The 24,167-nt window shown below is 37.9% G+C and overlaps 1 protein-coding gene across 2 annotated transcripts in view; it reads left to right on the top strand.

The window, feature by feature from the left end:
- Positions 1-24,167, top strand: part of DGKI (diacylglycerol kinase iota) — a 405,374-nt gene that overhangs the window by 326,073 nt on the left and 55,134 nt on the right. For both annotated transcript variants that reach the window (XM_069461741.1, XM_069461740.1), the window contains 4 exons: positions 8,566-8,635; positions 10,737-10,777; positions 11,677-11,804; positions 15,999-16,121. In XM_069461741.1, the coding sequence (XP_069317842.1) occupies positions 8,566-8,635; positions 10,737-10,777; positions 11,677-11,804; positions 15,999-16,121 (362 nt within the window). The remainder of the gene's footprint in view (positions 1-8,565; positions 8,636-10,736; positions 10,778-11,676; positions 11,805-15,998; positions 16,122-24,167) is intronic.

Below are 24,167 nucleotides of genomic sequence, written 5' to 3'. Positions count from 1 at the left end.
TAGATCAATGACAGCTGCATTCATCTGAATCACACCATTTATATGAAGAATAATAACAGATCAAAAATGAACAAGTCAAGAATCTTATCTCTGTGATGAATCATTGATTTGATTATGCAATTTGAGAGGACTGAGGAGACTAGAGGCCCTAAATTACCACTGAAAGCTGTAGATGTGATGGTTAGAGGCACGGCTCAGGTAATTATGTGACTATCTTCTGAAATGTAGCTGCATTCACACAATCACATTTCTTGAGTTTCTATAGTCAGATGCTTTTGAAAGATGCATATTTTTAAGCTTGTATTTTTGGCTCTATAAGAAAATAGGTCACTGTACGTTTTTTTTTTTAATATGCAGCATTCACAAATCAAGCATCCTTCTAATCATTCATTCTTGTACTTACTTGGTGATGAGAACATGACCAGGCCCAACCTAGAGTTCCATGAAACTAAAGTCTGCCTTGGAACCAGTACTCACCCCTCTGCAAAGGGCTGTTTTGTTTTTCTCACTTCCTCTTTCCTGCTCAAGTCTGATTCATGATCCACATTGCACTGCTGGTCACCGTCCTGCAGAGACAGGAGGATGCCCCTGAGCTGGGATTCCTTAATGCCAGGTCACTCACTCTGTCTGTCTGCCAGACCCTCTGTGAGAACAGTGAGGTGTTTACCTGATGTGAGGTGTATCACCCACAATGGGTTAGTAATGAGAGTTACTTTAAACAAAAGTTACAGCAAATTCAGTATTACCTCTATACTAGCATCACTATTATTCTTGTGTTCTGATTCCTTTTTTGGGGGGCAGGATACAAGAGAAAGGTGTGTAAACAGAGAAGATGCAGGAATTACTTGTATACTGTGTACATACGAGTTTAATTACCTATGTGGTCATTATTAGTTAAGAACATCCCAATATAAAAAGGTTACAGACTATGGCTTTAACTTGTGAATTCCTTTCTGATAATATGCTTCTCTTTAGTCCTGCTCCATTTTTAACCCATACAATATGTATTTCTCTCTGATATCAAGGTCCTCATGGTATCTCTTGGCTTTCATAAGCTATGCATGTTATGCAGACTGCCAGGTTTTATGATCTTGGCTTACCTTAGTTTTCAGATTGTACATAATTCTAGACTTCTGCTTGATTTTTAACTCCTCACCCAATGTAGACCTTTCTGATATGAATCCTTTTCTACCTTTTCCTTCATTGATATAAAGTTACACAGAGACATACATGAATATACATGTGGGATTTGTTTTTTAAAATAAAAGTGGATTTATAATTTATATGTGCTCACTATACATATTATACCACAATTTATTTTTAAAAGCAATATACCATAGATATTATATTTGCTAATAGGTGAAGCTCTAATTCAGCCTTTTAAAACTACCCCTCTATTCATTGGTGTATATTTGACTCTATATCTGTGGATAGACATTCTCAGGTTATATACAGTTTCTGCCATTGTTTTTGTGAACAATGCTGCAATAGACTGTATGGTGCATATTTGAAACTAAAGACATAACAGAAATTATAACCATGTCACATGCTAAAAACCTATTAAGACTGTCCATACTTGTATGGAATTTAGACTTGTAATCACATAACACATACAGCAAAGTTATCTAAAAATCTATAATTGGAATTTTCTTTAAGTGAATGTAGCCTCAGTTCCTTGTCTCTGGGTTGTGGTTCTCTACCATTCCCACTGATTACCATATTTCTATGGGATTCTTAACCGGCAAGGTACTTAGTGGTGGTAAGTGGAAAGACAAACATAACTGGAGAATTTGCAGGTGCAGAAATTGAGTTACCAGGAGTGAACTTGCTGATAGGAAACAAGGAAGATAAGTTTGACAATTAGTAAAAGCTAAAACTATGGAAAATCCCTAAATACTAGAGTAGAAAGAAGGTCTTCATAGACATTAAGGTCATTCTAACTTTTGCTTTTTTGTGTGTGTGTTTGCTTGAGCTGAGTCTAGAAAATTCTTATCTTCAGACTCAGTCTGTATAAAATCCCACCCATCCTTCAAAATCCCAAATAATGCCAGTTCTTCTAGAAGCTATAAAACCCATTATGTAAGATAATGGGTTCCAAAGTAAAAGAGGTCTGTATACTCTACCACTTAATAACTGGGGACTTTTGAGTAGTTTACTTAAATTCTCATGACTGCAGATCTTCATTTGTGCAGGAGAAGAAGTTCAGGAAGAATAGTGGGGTGGGTGGTAGGAGAGGTAGGTAGGAGCTAGATTATGTAGCCTTCTTAATAACAAAATGAAAAAAAAATATTGCACACAAATAGAAGGTTTATGGCTTAAAATTAACCTGTTATTGAGACTGTAACCTAATATTTCTAAATGAACTCTGTGGCAGTGGCCAGATAACTCTGAAACCAAGTGGGATAGTTTTGTGACACTTGAACATTCCAATTTTGAGTTCTCATAGTAACATATACTGCTGAGGGAGTTTTCCCAACCATAAAGTATTTGGTAGATGAAATAAAAAAAAAAACTGAATAGTCTGAATTTTATTTAATATGTAGTCACCAAGGAATACAGAAGTAGAGCCATGTTTATGGAAGATTCTCAGAAGTAAAAAGTGAGCAAGCTATAAAAGGAGGAAAAAGAAGAAAAATTACCAGCCACCAAAATGGTCTTCGGTGATTTTTGACAGCTTGTCCAGATTAGTGTTTCTTATCTTTCAATGCCAGACAATGGAGATGAGGCAGGGCAGAAGGTGTAGGCAGAGGAGTAAGAGTAGAAGGAGGGGATGAGAGACAGCAACAGTCAACAGCTGTCTGTTCTACTCGATAGCATGACAACCAGCCTTTGTGTAACTGGGTCGAATGATTAAGGATTGTGCCTGGTGACACTTTTTAGCCATATATCAGTGCCAGGGCTATTTAAAAACAACCTCCCCAGACCAAAGATTGTTACCCCCAAATTCAGACTTGAAGGGAAATGCTTTCTTAAATGGGAAATGGGCTTTTCATTTTCTCTTCCAGCAATTAATGTCTTCTGAGATCTTCTGCTGTTCTCATTAGCAGACTCTGATTCTATTGGCAGCTGACTCAAAATCCTTTCGCTGAAATTGGTGGCTTCTGGCAATAGCCAGGAAATAAATTAAAATCATAATTAAAATAGCCATAATTAAAATAGCCATATTTTCCCTTGGGAAAATAAGTTGAAACTTGGTAAATCAGACTTCTAGTAACTCCAAAAAGAAGTGTGGAGAACACCCAACCTGACTCCTAGTACAGGAGCCACCCTTTGAAGACACGGTCCATGTTTTGTTCTTTGTGACCTTCTAGTCACATGCCTTGTGCTTCATTGGCTTTAGTAAATATACATGGAAAAGGCAGATCACAATGGTATTATGGGAATAGGAATAATTTATAGTTGTGACAGCTGACAGCCCAAATCAGCAAGTGAAAAGTTAATTTTGGTTAAACTAAGGAAATACCAAGTAAGCACAGTTACTATGGAATGAGGAAGGGAGAAGCAGTGAAAGAAAATGTCCTGAAACATATTGCTGTTGGTGGTAGAAGACATTCAGCCTTGCAGACAATACCCTGTATTCAAGACAATTATAAACTTCTAATATTGTGAAAAGAGGCATTGGATTGCTGATTAAGACAAGCCCTGCAAGCACCAAACCAACAAATGGCATGATTTCAGCCTTTGTTTAATGCTGTTCTTTTTTTGTGTCCACTCATACAAATCTGTCCTATTTCTTTCTTTTCTCTGAAACGCGGAATCTGAGCGCAAATGTATTTATGGATAAAATAGTGTTGGCTGAGGTAGCGCCCTCTAAAGGATCTGGTTTGGAATGTGGCCCCTTATGGGACTAAAGGTCACACTTGTTTTAGGTAAAATAATTTTGTCTCCACTGCCCCAGCATTACTTGTATAACTGTATCTGCATGTCAACATGTACCAGCAATGGATGAAACATTTTACATATCATTTCATTTATTCCTCAAAAGAACCCTTTATCATAGACACTATTGTAGCCATTTTTAAATGAGGTGTTCAAGATACAGACTAGGAAGAAACTTGCCTAAATTCCCATAGATGGTAGCCGGTGGGTACAGGACTGTGGTGACCCTCACGGCTGGTGCCCTTGGTGGTCAGCCTCTCATTGCCTCGGGGGTTACTGCTTCATCAGGGCTGGATCAGATACAGTCTCTCACCGTTTTTTTTTTTCCCTCCCCTTCATAGGTCTGTCATTTTAACACCTCAAGGACAGGAACTTTTTTTGTCATCTCAATTCTTAGCCTGTCTGTGATGACCATGATCTCATCCTACAAAAATTTCAGTTTTCCAAAGCAGACTTTCTCACTATCTTTTCACTCAGTTTTTCAGATCAAGTGAAATCCAGCCACCACCACCACTACCGCCTCAGCCACCACCAGATCTGTCCCTAGCCTGCTCTTCACCGAGTTCCCCCTCAGATCTTTGAGATGTAGTTACAGTATCCAGTTATGCTTAGTAACTGGATTTCCTTGTTTTTATTATTTTATAGATTGTTGGTATATTTTGTAGCTGTGTTTTCCATTTTGTTGATCCACCTACATCGGGACACCATCTTAACACTGATTTCAGAAAATTCTCTAATTTTTAGTGTCCCAGAGTAGGTGAGGTATTTTCATCTGCATATATGTGTATGGACTAGATCCAAGGGTGAAATTTTGTTGAGACTTGATGCTTTTATGTATCTTTTTGTATATGTAAAATGTTTAAATAAGTAGTTTAATTGCATTATAAATCTAGCCAGATATTAATTACATTTTTCTTTGGAATTCAAATGACTTTTAACATAGGAACTTGTTATGCTAATAGCTACCCCCTTAAGAACTCTTTTTTTTTTTTTTAATGAAAAAGGTGGAAAGAGTTTAAAAAAAAGAAGGAAGAGGACATAAACCTATTTCAGGAAACCATTTTAGAAAAGTTAGGGCTCTATTTGTGCTTCTCTAATAACCTCCAAAATTGCAGTTTCATCTTCAATTTACTTGAAGAGTATGCAATTATTTTTCAATAAAATTGTCTCTTTTAATCAGATTCCTATGCCTTTAATTATGTATTATTTATCTTCAATTATTAAGACTATCCAATGCTCAATATACTTTTTTCCCTTGTCTGATTATAAAAATAAACATAAGTAGAAGAACTTAAGGCACTGAAAGCAAATGTTCAGGAGGACCATAAAGGAAATAAATAAAAAGTTTGAGTTCTTCTGTGCAGGAATTGACCTGATTTCAACCCACTATTGAGAGAATAACCACAATCTCACAGAGCTTGTGTTGTTTGGCACCACAATCACCAGTAAGTTGGAAACAGTGATTTCTATTCTTTCAAGTCTTTGAAAGAATAGAAATCACTGTTTTTAAGGCATTTTACTGATCAAAATCTTCTTATTTTGTTGAATTCCCTCTGACCTAGATTTTTTTATTTAAATTAGTATCTTTTTAACTTTTTTGGAATCTCAGATCTCTTTGGTAATCTAGGAAGCACTGGTTCCTCTGTCCAGGAAAATGCACATACATATAGACACACCAAATCTAGCCAAAATTTCAGAGAATTCAAAGATTGTTGAATCTATTTGAAGACCCATTAAAATGTTTTAAAAAGCTTTATGGCAAGCAGTGTATTTTCACCAAAGAAAATGATAACATTCTCTTTAGATAAAACCTCTTTAAGAATGTCAAGTTATATCAAATGCATTGTGTATAAAAATGTAGAATAAATGAGTGAACACAAGTAAGTAAATTAAATAAGTAAAGTCAGGCACATGCATAAAATTCTCCAGATACAGACACCTGCACATACAAAGGTGTACCCTGTCAGTATTTCTTCATCAGCCTGTGCTAAACTAGCCATGAGGCTGCGGAAGTATATCAGTCTGCATTTTACTAAACTAAACTAAATAATATCTACTTTTATCTAATTAAATATCCCAGTGATAGCATTATCTATTCTTAGATTTTTAAATGATAAATCAAGCATTTCTGTAGTCTTTCAGTTGAGTTTTACCTAGGAAACATAGGGTATGTTTTCATGGTGTTCCCAATAGTATATTCAACATCAAAATTCAGAAAGTGTTCTTGATGTTTAATCCCACATTTCTGTTTAATACCTTTATTTATTAGCTTTCATAGTTGTCACTAAACATTTCAAATCATTTCAAATTTCTTGGTCTATAATTACATTTCTCACCCAAACTGAGAGATGTCAGTAGCTTTACATATTTTACGAAAATGCATTAAGAACCTTAAATTCCTTTGAGATAAGATATCACATGTGTCAAAATATAATTCTCAAAATGTTAAACATAATTCTCGTATAAATAGGTACTGAGAACATGTCAAGATTTCATTTAGCTCAACCAGCAGGATGACAAAGCCAGTTCAAAAAAGAGGATATCTATCTATCTATCTATCTATCTGTGTATCCATAGCTATATCAATTCTATATCCATAAATATAAGTTTTGGTAGCAGTCCTGAGTGAGACCAATTTTTCCTCTATCACCTATTTAATTTGCAGGATCCATTCATATTAAAAACTCCACACATCCAAGATTTCTAGTAATAAAATGGGTCCCTTTCATCCTGGTAACTTTAGGCCCACGGTGCATTAGCACAGCATCAGACTCACCCAAAATCTTGTGAAAACAGATTTCTGGGTTCCACTCCTAGGACTTCCATAGACCTGGGATCTGTGGAATTTGTATTTCTAACAAGTTTCTAACTTAGGCTGGTGTTCCAGGATGCACACTTTGAGAACCATTGATTTAAGCATAGGCTTTGCTTGAGGATCAAGTGAGACAGCAGGGAGTATTGATGAAGGCCCAAGTAAGTCAATGCAACCTCTAATTGGCTCTGTTCCTTCTTCTCCTGTGTTATTCCCTTTTCTTCTCCTGTCCCCTCGGTACACACAAGATCATCCACACTGTGGCTTCAGCTGCCAAGTGGATGTCACTGCCAGCACAGCTGCAGTCCCAGGATGCTCCCTATGTTTGAGCATTTCAAATCCCTCATAAGGGTCACACTCCCAGTATCTTTCCCACAGAGACCTGGCCTCCCTCATTTGTCCCATTTCTGTCAGCAATTTCAGTTTCACTGCAAGCCAAGTTGGAAATGCACCAAATCATGTGTTTTAAACTAGAAAGTGCTTTTTTCAAAATAAAAAATTTTTTCAGTTATCATGGGCAGAAATTTTCTGAGTAGGGAAAATTTTTAATTTTTTAAAGTTTGGAATCCTAGAGAGATAATCCTTCCAGTTTTCAATCTGCCAGTTCTCTAGTCTGTTCTGCTACGTAGCCTTAATTTCTTATAAGAAATAAAAGCTTCAGAGACTCCAAGGAAGTTTGGGGACTGAGAGTAGTATTAAATCAGGGAAGCAAGGCGGTCCTGGAAATCTCTTGGAAGAACAGCTTTCCAAGATTGGCAGGTCAGAAGCTAGGTTTCTAGAGGTCAGAGTTGATGTGGGTAGATAGGAGTTGGAGGCAGGAGATACTAAACACATACCTCAGGGTTTGGAGGGGCAAGGAAGGAGAGATTAAGAAAATCATCATAAAATGTAACAGGATCAGCTGAGGGGACTTCATTTTTGGGAGGAGGGAGAAGCATTGAAATCAGAAGACTTAGGTCAAGGGTGAGGAAGTGGATTTTAGTAATGACACAGAAATCAAGTTTGAAAGGAGGAAGAAGGATAGTACAGAGACTACATCAAGTGCTTAGCTTTGGAGAGGAGAGAAATACTTTTATCTAAGCCTAGAGGAAAGAATGAGAGTGCTTATATCAGGTAGCCTTGATGTTAAATATTCGAGGGATAATTGGAGGTCTTAGAATTGAGAAACCTAGAGAATGCTAAGCAGATGAGCACCTTGCTGGCTGGGTCAATGTTGGACAGAATGATTTTGTCCTGGGCCAGCCCGGCACAACCTCTTTTCCTCCTTGTGTACTACTCTGCAATCAGTTTCAGTGGAGAAGGCAGAGGATAGGGATAGCCTCAACATATGAGGTTGATTTTCTTTGTTTCCATGCATATGAACGACCGCATATAGTAGATGCTACTCTAGTTCCAAGGAGATTTGAAACTGCACATGGATGCAGTTGTTTTTCTTACATACCGTAAATCTCGTCTGGCCAGTAGATAAAGTTTGATTCCTTCCCATTCTGTGCCAATGCCTCAGACCTATGTGGAGAACCCAAGTGTCAGTGACAGCCTGCTGCCACCAGTTCCTTGGTTACCCAAAGAGAATGAAGGAGATTTCCAAAAGGAGATAAACATCTCAAGTTAGATCCTTTATGAATGTTTCATGAAATAATGGAAAACCTCCTGGAAATTTTATGGGGGAGTTGTTTTTAAAAGTTTTATGAAATAATTTCACAGCAGAACCGCTGTTTCTGTTTCTAGTAAAAAATGTGATTTGGTCTTCTCACCAGTGCTTTATTTAGGAAAGAATGCTCGCTCCTGGAGGTAGGTGCCATGGCAGAGTGTCGTGAGGGCAGCGCCTCAGGGTACTCACATGGAGCCACTAGAATGTGTGTGTCTCTTTCCAGGACCGAGAAACCTCCTTCCCCAGGGCTCTCTCAGCTCAGAGGCTCTCCCCTCGCTGGTGCTTCCTAGACGGTGAGCGTTTCTGCATTTCTTGGGGGACGGGGAAGGGTGTTGGGAAAGTTGCAGAGCAAGGCATCCATTGATAGAGTGGACTCTAGTTTTCCAAAAGATCATTCAGAAGCCTGTGTTACTCCACGTGATTAGTATTTGCATCTCAAACCATGTGGACTTGCTGAGTTACAGTACCCTTTCCTGAAGTCATTTCACCCCAAAGCAAGTTTCTTAACTCTGGCTGAACTCAGCATCACCTTGCTGCAGCTGAAGTTTCCCTTTCACCCATCCCTTCCCTAAACCTTGCTGAATGCCTACCTTAAATTAATTCAGGCCTATAGCCAGATTCTATAAGCACAGGATGGGTACTCACTTCTGTGTTGTTTGCATGTTATGCTACTTTCATAAGACCATCATTTCAGTATGATATACATATTTTTGTAGAAAGGGTAGAAAATTTCAGTTGCATTCACATCTACTCTGCTGAGCATGATGTATTGCATGCCTAGTAAGTTATCTTATGATTATTTAATGAGTCCATTTTCTATCTCAAGCATCTCTCATTGTCCTAGACCCTGTCTAATATGGCATTTGTATTCAATTACCCATATTTCAATACATTCTCACCTCTGTATATTCTTGCTTATGTACCCGATGTATCGTCTACCCAGTCTCTCTCTTGTGTATGTGCAGACATGGTTTTCACTGCAGACCTCTTTTTTGCTTATCCGTGTGTATATCTGAGAGGACATAAATGTGGATAAGAGTATGACAGGATGTGTGAGTGTGGGAATGGTATTACGGATCTGCATGAGATGGAATCTACATTCATGCAGGTTTTCATTCATGGCTCATCAACTGCCTCTAAAATTGTTCCTCCAGCTTCTTTATTCCAATAGCCATGAGATACACAATCATCTGTTGTTCCTGAATTCACAGAGGAACAACTTACAGTTAAGAGAATTGTGAAAATATTTATATGCTATGTTCTATACAAAGTCTTAGATGCAACTACAAGTATAGATAATAGTCTTAACCCAGATAATAGTTTTATTCTATAAAGAGTTTCATTAAAAACCTCTAAAAGGTGACTGCAGTCATGGCCAAGAAGAACAAGTAGCTTAAGTCCCTCTGAGGCAGATGTTACTCTGTTCTTACCCGTTAGAGAGCAGGGACCATAACTGGCTTGCTTCTCAGCTCAGTTCCCTATGGAGAGAAGCTACTCATTAAGTATTTGTGATTTTTAAATGATTACTTGCATTTCGAGTTTTTCTCTCTCATGCTGCGACATTTTTGTAAAAAATTTATTTGTAATATTTAGACTCAGATTGAAGTGAGGAGGAACACGATTTTTTTAATATTAAGAATAATCAAAATAATTTCTAGAGATATGAAATTTATAATTTAGATTATTTTTTCAAACTACAGATATAGTGAAATCTCCCTTTAAGGATGCTTAAAAGTAATTTTTTTTGCTGTTTTGGTTTCCTTCAGATGTGGTTCAAGGGATGTAGTTTGAAAGTGAAATGATTCATTTGAGACCAGATGTGGTCCCTGCCCTAAATCTTCAAGCTGTTTTCTAAAATGGGAGCCCATCTAACTACAGTTTTTTTTCTGGCTTTATTTACTTAATAAATGTCGAGTCCCAGCTCTGTTTAAGATCCTGTGCTACTTTCTGGGGACATAAAAGAATGAATGGAACAGAGACCTTTAAAGAGGCAGGCTTCTGACTTAGTCTCACAGTACCTGTGAAGACAGTCTCTAGAAGTTTAAACAAAGTGTAGATGTGCACAGAGGTAGGAGCAATGCATTCGGTCTGGGCTAGGGAGGTTGGGACTGGGGCATGTTTCACAAATGCAAAAGCATTTGAGTTGGTCTTTAAAAGACAGGTAAGATTTAGATGGCTATGGCAATGGGGAAGGACTTTCTAAGCACTGGAATAGCAATGGTAGAGTCGTGGAAGTGCTGAGCTTTTCTTAACAGATTTGGGGACTGGCCAGTGGTCTAGCATGACTGGAATGCAAGGGTTTGACTGGCAAGTGGAAGGAAGAGAAGGCTGTACACCTGGTGCTAGATCACAGAACACTCTGACTGCTGTGTCCTTTTTTCTCCCCACCCCCAGCAACTTCTGCTGATCGCTTTTATCGAATAGACAGATCTCAGGTAAGTTTTCTTCAACCTGCTTATGACATTGAAAAGTTCCCAAGTCAGTATACTTTATTGGTAGCTAATCTTACACGTTTTTCTAACAAAAACACTGAAACATGTACAAATTTTGGAATGGTATAACCTAAACTCTGAACCTTTTATTTGTCTTCCTGTGTTCTATGATTTATGAATTCCAGATGACATAGCTTGACCTTGCAAATGAGTACAGAAAATAACTGAGCTTGTGGACATTATCACCATCCTGCACTGCAAATTTTCATTCACACTGGTCCTTTTACTCCTTCTTAGCTGAATTTTATGCCTTTTTAGGTTCATTTCTGGTTACTAAGTTTGAGACCCCAAGTGTATATCTGGGCTACTTAGTTTCAGTTCATCAATCCCCAGAGTTCAGTAATGAGGAAAAAAATGTTTTTGCCCAAGGTTAATGTGTCCTCCCACTGTCCGCATTCTCCTGGAAAACAATGTACAGTTTTGAACCTAATGATAAAACCAGTTGTTAACCATGCCACTTAGCTCTGACCAGACCCTGGGTGCAGAAGTTCAGGTTGTCTTACACTCATGCTGGACCAAGTGGCATGTGGGGTGTCACTTCTCTGCTAGTATTCAGGAAGAGGAAGAGATGAGGGCATTTCTGGCTATATCTAATTGAGACCCTGGTCAACTGGGAATCCTGAACCAAGAGGATTCGTCTCTCCCTGTCTCCCACTGCCTACTACAGTTTTACTTCAGGGAGGAATGTCAACTGATCAGGCTTCTGACAATATACTGTGATCATTTGACATGTCAGAGAATTTCATTATTCCTCAAGACCAAGAGTGCTTTGTTTTGTTATTCTTCAGATGATAGATTTGAGCATCAGGTCAATCATCTCACAAACTTATTTTCTTCCTTAGGAACATTTGCACTTTGTGATGGAGATTTCCCAAGATGAGATTTTTATTCTGGACCCCGATATGGCGGTGTCGCAGGCAGCGGGGACACCTCCAGGAATGCCCGATTTGGTAGTGGAGCAAGCCTCGGGGTGAGTGGGCTTCTCTGTTGGTGCTAGTATAAGGCTGGCCACAGGTGACTTCTAGGCCTGATTTGGCTTTGGACTTGACATTCTTTTTTTTTTTTTTTTTTTCCCCTCTACCCTGCTGGGACAAGTCCCTTGACTGTTCTTTTTCTTTTTCTTTTCTTTTCTTTTTTTTAATATTATGGGGGTACAAACACTTTGGTCACATAAATTGCCTTTTCACTGCCCGAGTCAAAGCTACAAGTGTGCCCATCCCCCAGACAGTGCACACTGCACTCATTAGGTGTTACCCATCTCTTCCTTCCCCTTCCCACCTGCCTGATCCATGCTGAATGTTACATCCATATGTGCACATAAGTGTTGATCAAATAGTACCAATTTGATGGCTAGTACATGTGGTGCTTGTTTTTCCATTCTTATGATACCTCACTTTGAAGGATGGGCTCAAGCTCTATCCAGGATAATATAAGAGGTGCTAGTTCATCCTTGTTTTTTGTAGTTGAATAGTATTCCATGATACACATATACCACATTTGATTAATCTACTCATGTATTGATGGGCACTTGGGTTGTTTCCACATCTTTGCAATTGTGAATCATGCTGCTATAAACATTTAAGTACAGATGTCTTTTTTTATAGAATGTCTTTTTTTCATTTGGGTAAATACCCAGCAGTGGGATTGCTGGATCAAATGGTAATTCTACTTGTAGCTCTTTGGGGTGTCTCCATACTACTTTTCAAAGAGGTTGTACTAGTTTGCAGTCCCACTAGCAGTGTATGAGTGTTTCTATCTCTCCGCATCCATGCTAACATTTGTTGTTTTGGGACTTTTTGATAAAATCTGTTCTCACTGGAGTTAAGTGATGTCTCATTGTGGTTTTGATTTGCATTTCCCTGATGATTAGAGATGTTGAGCATTTCTTCATGTTTGTTGGCCATTAGTCTATTTTCTTTTCAAAAGTTTCTGTTCATGTCCTTTGCCCACTTTTTAATGGGGTTGTTTGATGTTTTTCTTGCTGATTTTCCTGATTTCTTCATAGATTCTAGTTATTAGCCCTTTATTGGATGTGTAACATGCAAATATTTTCTCTCATTCTGTAGGTTGTCTATTGGCTCTAGTGATAGTTTCCTTGGCTGTGCAGAAGCTTTTTAATTTCATCAGGTCCCATTTATTTATTTTTGTTGTTGCTGTGATTGCTTTTCGGGTCTTCCTCATAAATTCTTTGCCTAGGCTGATGTCCATAAAAGTTTTTCCAACATTTTCTTCTAGAATTCTTGTAGTTTCATGCCCTAGGTTTAAGTCTGTCATCCATAGTGAGTTGACTTTTTGTGAGAGGTAAGAGGTGTGTATCCTGTTTCAGTCTTCTACATGTGACTATCCAATTTTCCCAGCATTATGTATTGAATAGGGATTCTTTTCCCCAGTGTACATTTTTGTCTGCTTTGTCAAAGATCAGATGGCTATATGAGGACAGTTTTGTATCTGGGTTCTTTGTTCTATTCCATTGGTCTATGTCTCTGTTCTTGTGCCAGTACCATGCTGTTTGGGTTACTATGGCCTTGTAGTATAGCTTGAAGTCTGGTAAACTGATGCCTCCCAATTTGTTCTTTTTGCTTAAGTTTGCTTTGGCTATATGGGGTCTTCTCTGGTTCCATATGAAGTGTAGAATTATTTTTTCTAGATCTGTGAAAAATGATGTTGGCATTTTAATAGGGATTGCATTAACTCTGTAGATAACTTTGAGTAGTATAGATATTTTAACAACGTTGAATTCTGCCAGTCTATGAGCATAGTATGGTTTTTCCATCCATTTACATCCTCTGCTATTTCTTTCCTCAGTGTTTAGTAGTTCTCTCTGTAGAGACTTTTTACCTCCTTAGTTAAATATATTCCAGAAAGTCCTAGCCAGAGCAATCAGACAAGAGAAGGAAATCAAGGATGTCCAAATGGAGGAGAAGAGATCAAACTATTGCTCTTTGCTGATGATATGATCTTATATCTAGAAAACCCAAAAGAATCTGCCAAGAGGCTACTGATAAATAAATTCAGTAGTCTCAGGTTACAAAAATCAATGTACACAAATCAGTCACATTCATATATGCCAACAACAGTCAAGCTCAGAACCAAATTAAAAACTCAGTACCTTTCAGAATGGACTTGACATTCTAATGACATCAAACTATTTGAAATACATTTTTTTGTGTGTGTTTCCATAGAGTGAGGTTTAGCTGGTTCTGTCATAAGTCTGTCTTATGAATGACTGTGTAGAAATATTCTTTCCCAACAAGATTGGTACCATGACTGAGCCATCTTTACCCATGATGCAGACACTTCCTAACAAACCTAGAAAGCACACTAGTAATTGCATTTGTGCATGTATGTTTGTAGTAGCTCTATTATCCAAATGCAAAATTGACACAGTGATTTGATAATTATTCTCTTCTTCTTCTTTGCTATTTTCAGGCTGTCTGAGATGTAAAGATTTGTATAACAATAACATATCAAGCACTTATTATGAGCCATGTACTATGTCTCTCTTGTATCCCTACCACCACTTCATAATGACTTAAATCATCTTAAGTGTTACGTGCTTGTTTCCTCATCTGTAAAATGCAAATAATAATAATACCTTTTTAGAGAATTGTTTGAAGATTAAATGAATTGATACAGGTAAAGCATCAGTTCCTGGCATTGGATAGACACTGATTAAATATGTTATTAAAATTATCATCAACATGATCATCATTTCACACTGACCCTGCAAATGTGATAGTATTATTATCCCAACTCCATAGATAAGACAAATGAGGCTTAGAGGGTTATGTTACTTACCTAGTATTCCACAGAAAATGAATGGGAAAACTGAGATTCAGTCCCAGGTTATCTCAAGACAGAACCCATGCATTTAGCCACCATCTTGCAACACCAAAATATTATTAACATTTCTAGGTTACATCAACAATTCAAAACTCTTTATTTAGAGCTTTTTGTGTGCCAGGTACTAGTGTACACACCTGGAAAACAACAGTGCAAAAATAAGAACAGACAAGAATCTCTGTCCTTGTGAAGTATAATTAAACCAGTACTTTACTGGTATGTGGGGACTGAATAGTTGAAATAAGGGTTGCCCTAAAAAATGTGCACACATACACTCAAATAACTAATGTAAATTACATATACCTACTCATGTGATATAAACAGGTGTGTGTACTTGAGGTAACCCTTATACCTGTTTACTCCCCCTTCACTTGATTCACTTTTTTTTTTTTTTTTTTTTTTGCCATTTGCTGCTCTTTGTATCTCCCACTCCACCAGGGCCAGCTGATGTCCATGGTATGCATCGAGTCTGTGGGGAGCCACAGGAGGGCAGAAGTGGCCACATGGAACAGATACACAGTGTGCCCAGGAAGCCAGATCCAGTGCTGTTAGAGCTGCCCTGGCATGAGGGACAGGCCAGCAGGCATAGGGTTGGCCTGATGTAACCTGGGGAGCCCCAAGGCTGGTGGAGAAGGCCACCTTGGCAGGCCATGGCTACACATCAGGCCCATGATTTGTGGGGAAAGCAGGTATGATGTGGCGTCCTACTGCAGAGGCAGCAGCTACTGGAGTCTGGGTGTCCTCCCACCCCACTCAACCTGGCTCTAGCTCTTGAGCTGGTGAGGAGTGAGCCCATTCTGCCAGGTCACCCTGGGCCTTGCCCCATCAGTCATTCTCTCCATGTCAAATAAAGACCAAAGAAATGGCTTTGGGCCTGGTTACCTCTGGTAGTTCTAGCTCCAAATATAAAGTGACCTGAAAATCCACTAGAACTTAAATCAATCCCTTTCTTATTTCTGGCCAGTTGCCTCCTCTGTAAATAAATTAGGAACAGGGAAGCAGTGAAAGAGGATGGGCTTGGTTATTTTCTAATCAGTGTATCTATTAATACACCAGGTCCATTACTTCTTATTTGTGTCACATTTAAAATGACTTGATTTTAACATTTAGTTTTCTCATCTGTAAAGACACCAGAAAAATACAGATAGTTGGTAATAGTTGAGATAATGAATGACATAATAAATGTGAAGTATCTGGTAAATACTCGATAAAATAAATTTGGCTTCTCACATTTGGAGACAAGAATCATCTGGAGAAAGAGTAGACTAAGTCGTGTGGCTGACTGTGAACGCTGAACCGTCTGGTGCCCTTCCTTCTGCAGGATGTCAGACTGGTGGAATCCCGCCCTGCGGAAACGCATGCTGAGTGACAGTGGGCTGGGGATGATAACTCCCTATTACGAAGACTCAGATATGAAGGACCTCAGCCACTCCCACGTGCTACAGTAAGAGCTCTCTCACTGTTCTTTTCCTCTGTGCCACTGTGATACTGGGAGAGGATCACACTGGGCTGTTCACTAATGGGAAGGATTCTCTTTTCACTGGGGTGAAGCTGTCTCATGGAGGTGTCACTCTGTGGTTTGACATTTTATTCACCTTGCTCACTTCATCTACCCCAGACTCCTGGTGGGGCTTCACCTTTCATTTCTCCTGCTCCTGAGCAGCCTTGAGCCCATGGGTGTGCATCTAGAATACTTTAAACACCACCAGCATTTTCTTTCATGGAGTCCAGTATTTGTCAGACATCTCTGTTTGCCACATCAGGAAGACATGCAGGAGGATGATCATGAGTGGTTTGGAAGTGACATAGCATTTTCCACTTGTGTGAACGTTGTGGCTTGCTGTTTCCTTTGTCTCACATCCTGAGCCTGGGCCGGACACTCTACGTAATATCGCCAAGTGGTTTTGTTGGCTAGCGGGGCTTGTTGCTTGTGTTGTGGCTGTGGTCTCTATGGGTAAGCAGTACAGCATCTGTTCATAGATCAGAGTAGTAGGTATGTTTTCTTCTGAGGTCTGATCATGGTCAGAAAGTAGGATGCATGCTGGAGTTTAGCAGCAACGTTGGTACCTTTGTGTCCAGTGAATCCTCTCTCCTGCCCTCCCTCATGGCAGGGGCAGGTTCTAGGCGCACCTACTCTTTAATTTCAGGTCAGTCACTCCGTCTCAGAGGTTATGCGAGTTCAATGCAATTCATGAAATTAGACTGATTTCCAGTCCTATCCAGGGTCCTAATCAAATAGTGACAGTGGCTTTGTAACCACACAGTCTTATCATTTTGACAGACAAACAAGATTACTAGGATTCGTAGAAGCCCAGGGTTAACTGAAGAGGCAAGACAGTGCCTTGTTTCTAAAGGAAGACCGGAAACAATTTCGGTATGACAAAGGGGAAAAAATGAGAAATCTGGACCTAATTATTTCATTGGCAAAGGTTCTCCTCAGACACCCTGAGGGCAAAAGGAGACTTCATTTTAATTGCTTCTTTGTATTACCTCTTATTTTCTTGTGTGAAGAGGGGAAAGGAAAAAATGAATTACTATGGATTTTTTTCTTTTTAATTAAACCATGTTGTTAGCTTCTGATGGCATTTTGATTGCTTACAATTCAGGGTATTTTTCCATTTCCTTTTTATACAGAATTGAGGCTTGTGAACCAGGGTGAGTCAGCCACCCATGGATGGTTAGAAAAGTGGCCATCTATCTGTAGGCAGACTTATTGGAAAATTAGAGTTTTAATTAGCTGCAGAAATAGAAATTAAGCCCGGACAAACCAGATGAGTGTTTTAGTTGCACTCGTGTATAGGCTATTTCTATGAAGTAGAATATGATCTCAATCTATTTCTCTGTGTCCTGAGTTTTCCATATATAGCAAGTCAGATGTGCATGTCATGACATATGAAGCAATTGTTTCTAAGACTGTAAATATACCTCCTAAGAATTACAAATAAATGTACCATTTTATATAACGGCTAGATTCTTAAAACCCTGTGTCAAAATCAACTCTAATTTTTTTTATTTGGGTGGTATTATCCTTTTAGGGATGTCTCTTAATTTTTTACTGATCTTCAATTGATTCAGTTATTGATTTTCATGGTCATTTTTACTATTTTAGTTCTTAAATACACTACAGTAGTTGACTCTTTTTAAAAAAAAAATTCTGCAAAATCACTTTGAAAACAAAGTAACATTCAAATGTTCACCCCTAGCCTTTGAGTCTTTCCAGCTGAATCTCCAGACGTTGTGCAACAAAGACAAGTCGTCCCTATGGTGCTTTGTTGGAGTCCCTGACTCACGGAAGACACAAGCACAATAAGATGGTTGTTTTAAAGCACTTTTAAAAAAATCCACAAAACTAAACTAAACTAAATATCTTACCTCAACTTTTTCACTAGCTCTTTTACTTTTTAAAATTATTATGTCCATTAATTCCTTGGGAAGAACATCTTTTTATTTCCTTCTGAGATCATCTCTGATACAAACAGATAATTGCAGCTATGGAAATATCTAATAATGTTAGTAATGATTGCTGTTGATGGAATACCTCCCACTTGCTTTGTACCATAATTAAATTATCTTTAAGTCTTTCAACAGCTTTTAAATTTAGCCATTGCTGGCCAGGTACAGTGGCTCACGCCTGTAATCTCAGCACTCTGGGAGGCCAAGGCGGGAGGATCATTTGAGCCCAGGAGTTCTAAATCAGCCTGTGCAATGTGTAAGACCGTGTCTCTACAAAAAAAAAAAAAAAAAAAAAAATTTTTATTAGGCAGGTGGGGTGGCATGCATCTGTAGTCCTAGCTACTCGGGAGGCTGAGGTAGAAGGATCTCTTGAGCCCAGAGCTTCAAGGCTGCAGTGAGCTATGATTGTACCACTGTACTTCAGTGTGAGTGACAGAGCAAGACCCCATGCTGAAAGAAAAAAAATTTAGCCGTTGCTTAACAGAGGAGTAAACTGAGGCTCACAGAGAGTAAAATATTTATCTAAGTCACTCAATATGGCAAGCGTGGTTTGACCTGAGTGAGGTTGGTTTGACTTTTCATTCCATGCTTTTTCCACTATACTACTCCACGGTCTTCCCAAAGGGACTATGCAAAGGCAGCAGGCCAGAACCCCAGAAAGATTTACTTTGGTGTATATTTTCTTTTACTGTTTGTGAAGTGAAAAATTCTACAACATATAGGCATTACATATGCATATTAAATAAATCAACTGCAAACTTACCCGTAAGTAAATATGGCTAAGAATGAATTTTAAAGAAATTATTTTTGCTTCAAAAAAGAGATTTAAACAAAAAATAATGGTGAAAGAGTTCAATTTAAAAATTATTAGGCTGGGCGCGGTGGCTCACACCTGTAATCCTAGCACTCTGGTAGGCCGAGGCGGGAGGATCGTCGAGCTCAGGAGTTTGAAAACAGCCTGAGCAAGAGTGAGACCCAGTCTCTACTAAAAATAGAAAGAAATTAGCTGGACAACTAAAAATATATAGAAAAAATTAGCTGGGCATGGTGGCGCATGCCTGTAGTCCCAGCTACTTGGGAGGCTGAGGCAGAAGAATCGCTTAAGCCCAGGAGTTTGAGGTTGCTGTGAGCTAGACTGATGCCACGGCACTCATTCTAGCCTGGGCAACAAAGTGAGACTCTGTCTCAAAAAAAAAAAAAAGTAAAAATAAATAAATAAAAACTATTAAATATGCTACAATCCAAGTAAGTACAAAAATTACATAAAAGGCAGTCATGCATGTAACAGCCACTATGATTTATCATGTTGTTGCTTAGCTATATTTGCATTAGGTCTTTCTCTCAATCCATAAACAAAATAGAGCAGTATAAAAACATGTAATATTGTGTTATGGTTTTGTTTTGTATTGTACAGGTTGAGTATCCCTAATCAGAAAACGTGCAATATAAAATGTTCCAAAATTAGAAATTTTTTGAGGGCCAAAATGATGCTCAAAGAAAATGCTCATTGGAGTATTTTGGATTTCAAATTTTCAGATTTGGGATGCTCAACTGGTAAGTACAATGCAAATATTCCAAAATAAAAAAAAAAAAATCCAAAATTTGAAACACCTCTGGTTCCAGTCATTTTGGATTTGGGGTACTCAACTTGTATTAATTGTTTTTATTACCTGTGTCACACAATGGATATACTTTTGGGACTTTCTATTTCATTCAAAATCATGTTTTTGAAATTCATCCATATTGACATATGTAGTTTTTAAATAATTTTTGGTATAGAATATTGCATCACAAGTATGCCATAAATTATTTCTCCATTTTAATGTTGATCTCTAATATTTTACTAATTTACAAAATGAAGCAAACATACTGGTCCACGTGTCCTTCTGTGTTGCAAAGTATAAATGCAGTTCATCTTTACTTGATATTGCAAAATTTACCTTTCCACCCAGAATATTTAAGAATCAGTATATGAGAAGGGTCTGGAGACTTATTGTAATATTCTAGGTACAATTGGCATCTGTAGATCTCAGCTTTAAAGCCCCAGTCAACTTGGAGATAGGAAAAGTTCAATTTTAACACTCTGTTGACTGTGCCCCTAAAAAAACACTCTATAAAAAGAAATCAGAAGGGAAACTTCAGTTCTTAGAACTGAAAATATTACTTATTAGAATTTTCAGGACATGGTTGAAGTGGTATTCAGAGGATAATTTATGACTCTAAAGTCATTTATCAAGGGGAAAATGATTATGTACAGATAAAACATTCAATGTGATAAACTAGAAAAAGGATCCCTGAGTAAAGAACAAAGAAACAAGGTGGGAGAAGAATAATAAAGACAGAAACTAATGACAAGGAGAACAAGACAACAAAATAGATGATTAACCAGGAATAAAAGTTTATAAATTTGATTCTTTGAAAACGCAATTAAGAGAAACAAAATTCTGAGAAGACATTTTTAAAAATAATGATGCAGGAAACAGAAAGGAATACAACTACAGTGACTTCCCCACTTTACCGCCCTGGCTCCCAGGATGCATCTGTGCCAGGCAGCCCTTTCCCCCCAAATTCTAACTGACCAACCCCCCTGAGTCTCCTCAGGGTTTTCCCATGGTTTTAAACTTCAGTTTCTTAAATCCATCAACCTCCCCCCTTCAGGGAGAGAAGAAATGAATAAATAAGATGAATTAGATTTCTATCATTACTGGAAATGGTTACATTTATATTAAATGTTTCCATTTAGAAACATTATAATTTTTAAGGAAGATATATACATGCCTACCTATATACAGGTCCTCTAGGAAAGACTACCATTCTAAAGAACCGTATACAACGTGAATAGTGTCTTCAAAGCCTATAAACATAGTGAAAATAATCTTTAATAATCAATTTTGAAATAAATTGGTGAGAGGTGGTTGACTAACATTATTACTGGTAGGACCATAATGAATTTGTCTTTAAGTTTAAAAAAATGTTTTCAGCATCTAAGAAAGTTCTATTTAAAATAACATGATTCTGGAAAGATGTTTGCTCTTATCATTAATTGTACCACCACTTTTAGTGACAAGAACTATATTTCATTTTGGCAGAAGATTAATAAGAAGAGAATTAACTTAAGTTTTAACAGGAAGAATCTATTGAGTCATAAGGAAGGACTTGCCCCACGTTAGAGTCTATGAGATAAGAAAATAGGCACTGAATGAAAACTCTGATACATTCTTTCCTAGTTTTCTTTCTCTGAGTTGGATAGGTTAAGGGCAGGTATGTTAAAGGGACTGGTGGATAATTGCTTTATATTCTTAATTAGGATAACCTTTTTCCCAGTTCTCAGATTTTTGTGGTTTATGAGAAACTCCCAAATTGAAAAGATATACTTGTTCTCAGTATCCCTAAGTCCTAAGCATGAAAGAACTAAGATAAGGGACTGTCACACAAATAAAAACAGAATACCTTGTTACTGGACGAAGACACTGAGAAGACAGTGTAGTGAACCACCTGGGAACAGGTATTCAATCCAGACATCTGTGTCCAGGCAGGTGTCTCTTACCTGATCAGTTAAGCAGAGCTAATGGGCTTCTATGATTGCAGAACATTTCTCTCTCAAACAGGAGATAACGTTATCGAAGGTTGAACATATAATGCATGAGGTCTGATTTATGATTTCATTTGAATTCCAAGAAACAGATTAAGCCATTCAGTCAATCATCTGTTGAGAAAATCAATGTTGGACACCTTCAGTGTCTGTAGTTATCGAAGGTTGAACGTATAATGCATGAGGTCTGATTTATGATTTCATTTGGATTCCAAAAAACAAGTTAATCCATTCAGTCAATCATTTATTGAGAAAATCAATATTGGACACCTTCAATGTCTATAGTTAGGCACCAAAAATATAAAATGTAAAACTAAATAAGAAATAATTATTGCCTTTGAAGAGCTTATATTCAAAGGGGAAATATTACATAAACCATTTATTACAGTTCCTGCTGAGAAGTGCTATAATGGAGATATATATATATATATATATACACACACACACATACATATAATATATATGTACACACATATATATATACACACATACACAAACACACATACACACATATAGAGTATTCTGGAAATGAGAGGAAATAGAATTTTCTGCTTTCTTTACATTTTCCTTTTTTATTTTTATATGAAAAGGATGAGTATTTAAAGAATTAATAAAAATGTTAGCCTAAAAGACAAGGTTCTTTTAAGGGTTCCATGCATATTTTCTTCAACTTTTGCACATGAGTAGATAAGTATCTGTCTTTTCCTCATTATATAAACTAGCAATTCTCCTCAAATAACTGAAAACACTAAATGACCGTTTAACATTAGTCTACCTGATATGTGCTTAAGGAAGTTTGTACAACTGAGAAATTATTTGGGGATATTCAAAATTCCTAATGACCTTAAAAACTGAAAAACTGGCCTTTTAGTGTAGTCTACAATTCTGAATCATTGCATCAAGAAGACAGCCCTGAAACCTCCCCCATTCGAAAACGTAGGCATTCTGGGTTGAGCATAGGAGAAATAGCTTCATTCCCCTCTGGTCCCGATGTCATCTATTTTCTTTACTCAATTTCTTCTGGGAACATCAGGTTATGGCCTGACCCTAATAAAAAGGGTAATTGTGCTTATTGTCAAAACTCCAGTTTCTCAACAGGAAGATAGACTATTGGGCAGTGATTTTGGTTGTGGAAATATCCTTTGAGGATCACAATCAGATAAGAGGGAGAAAATTAATCTTCTTAGTGGGATGCAGGTTTTGCTGGAATATATCTTGGAGATGAAATCAGTGCTGTCAGGGCAGAGATGGTTCCTGGCATCTGTTTCACCAAGATAGTTGGGTCCCATCCCTGCTTAACTTTGACTGTTCTCAATCTCGCCTGCCCTGGATAATCACTCCAGCTGGGAAAAGGCAAGAGAGATGCCATGTATCTTCCTTTCTTCTTTTACTTCCTGACTTACTCTAGCCAAGCACACAATAATACTCTGTTCTGATATGTGTGCAAAATATTTAATAAGAGACTTTGCTTTCTTCTTAAATAATTGCTCCTCGATCAGTTATGCAAATGGAGGCCCTCAAGCATTTGGGGGAAGTGGAACCACATTTCCATTTTCAAGTTCAGTTAGTGGAAGAGCCAGAATAGAATTCCAGATCTCATTTTGACTGACATTGAAAGGAAAAAAAAACTTACTTTAATATTAAATATCCATTTTATTTAAAATGATGCCAGGAAATTCTGGCCTTGCGTTTCTATGAGGTCCAAGTTTTGCCAATGATCGCAGCACAACATAGTGTTATTACTGTTGAGTGGCTTTCGCTTTTTCTTTTGTAAAAGCTGGTGGCCTTACCCATTCACACTTCAGGAATACTATGAATGTGAGGGGAAGTTGCTCAAATTCCTCTATAAAGCCTGTGAGTTCCTTGGATGGCCAAACTGTGTGTTGTTCCCTCTGGCACAGCACTTTGCACCATTGCTGGAAGAGTAGGCATTCAATTCAACAAGGCAGGCTTTTTGCATGAATGGATGAGATTTGGATGTTAGAGAAAAGGTGCTTTCTCAAACCAAAATAGACATGTGTCTATTTGGATTGCTATCTAATCACAAGGTAATTATAGCAAAATAATATGTAGAATGTTGAATATTTGCATGAGGCTATGAAATCATTTATATATTTCAAAGTTTAATGTGGGTGTGCTTGATCCAGGGAATTCACGTGTCAAAATATTAAAGATGCACTTGAATTCCTGACTCAGAGAGATGTTGGTATTTCCCAAGTGAGAAAGTAAAAAGTAGCTATGGTGAGGATAGGAAGTTGTGGGCACCCTTGTGGAGCACAGCAGTTGGTAGGGTGACAAGGAAGAATTGTGTCAAGAAGCCTATGCACTAAGATGTTCCCCCTTTATATCTCTAGATAATTTTGGTTATATCAGTGCAGTTTAGTCCTTCAAGAGGTTTTAGATGTTCTTTAAGTGGAGGGGAAGATGACTTGGCCCATGGGAAAC

The sequence above is a fragment of the Eulemur rufifrons genome, chromosome 29, assembly GCF_041146395.1.
Source record: "Eulemur rufifrons isolate Redbay chromosome 29, OSU_ERuf_1, whole genome shotgun sequence".
In the NCBI taxonomy this organism is placed as follows: Eukaryota; Metazoa; Chordata; class Mammalia; order Primates; family Lemuridae; genus Eulemur; species Eulemur rufifrons.
Note: the sequence above shows the minus strand (reverse complement) of the source record. Positions and strands in the feature narration are given on the sequence as shown.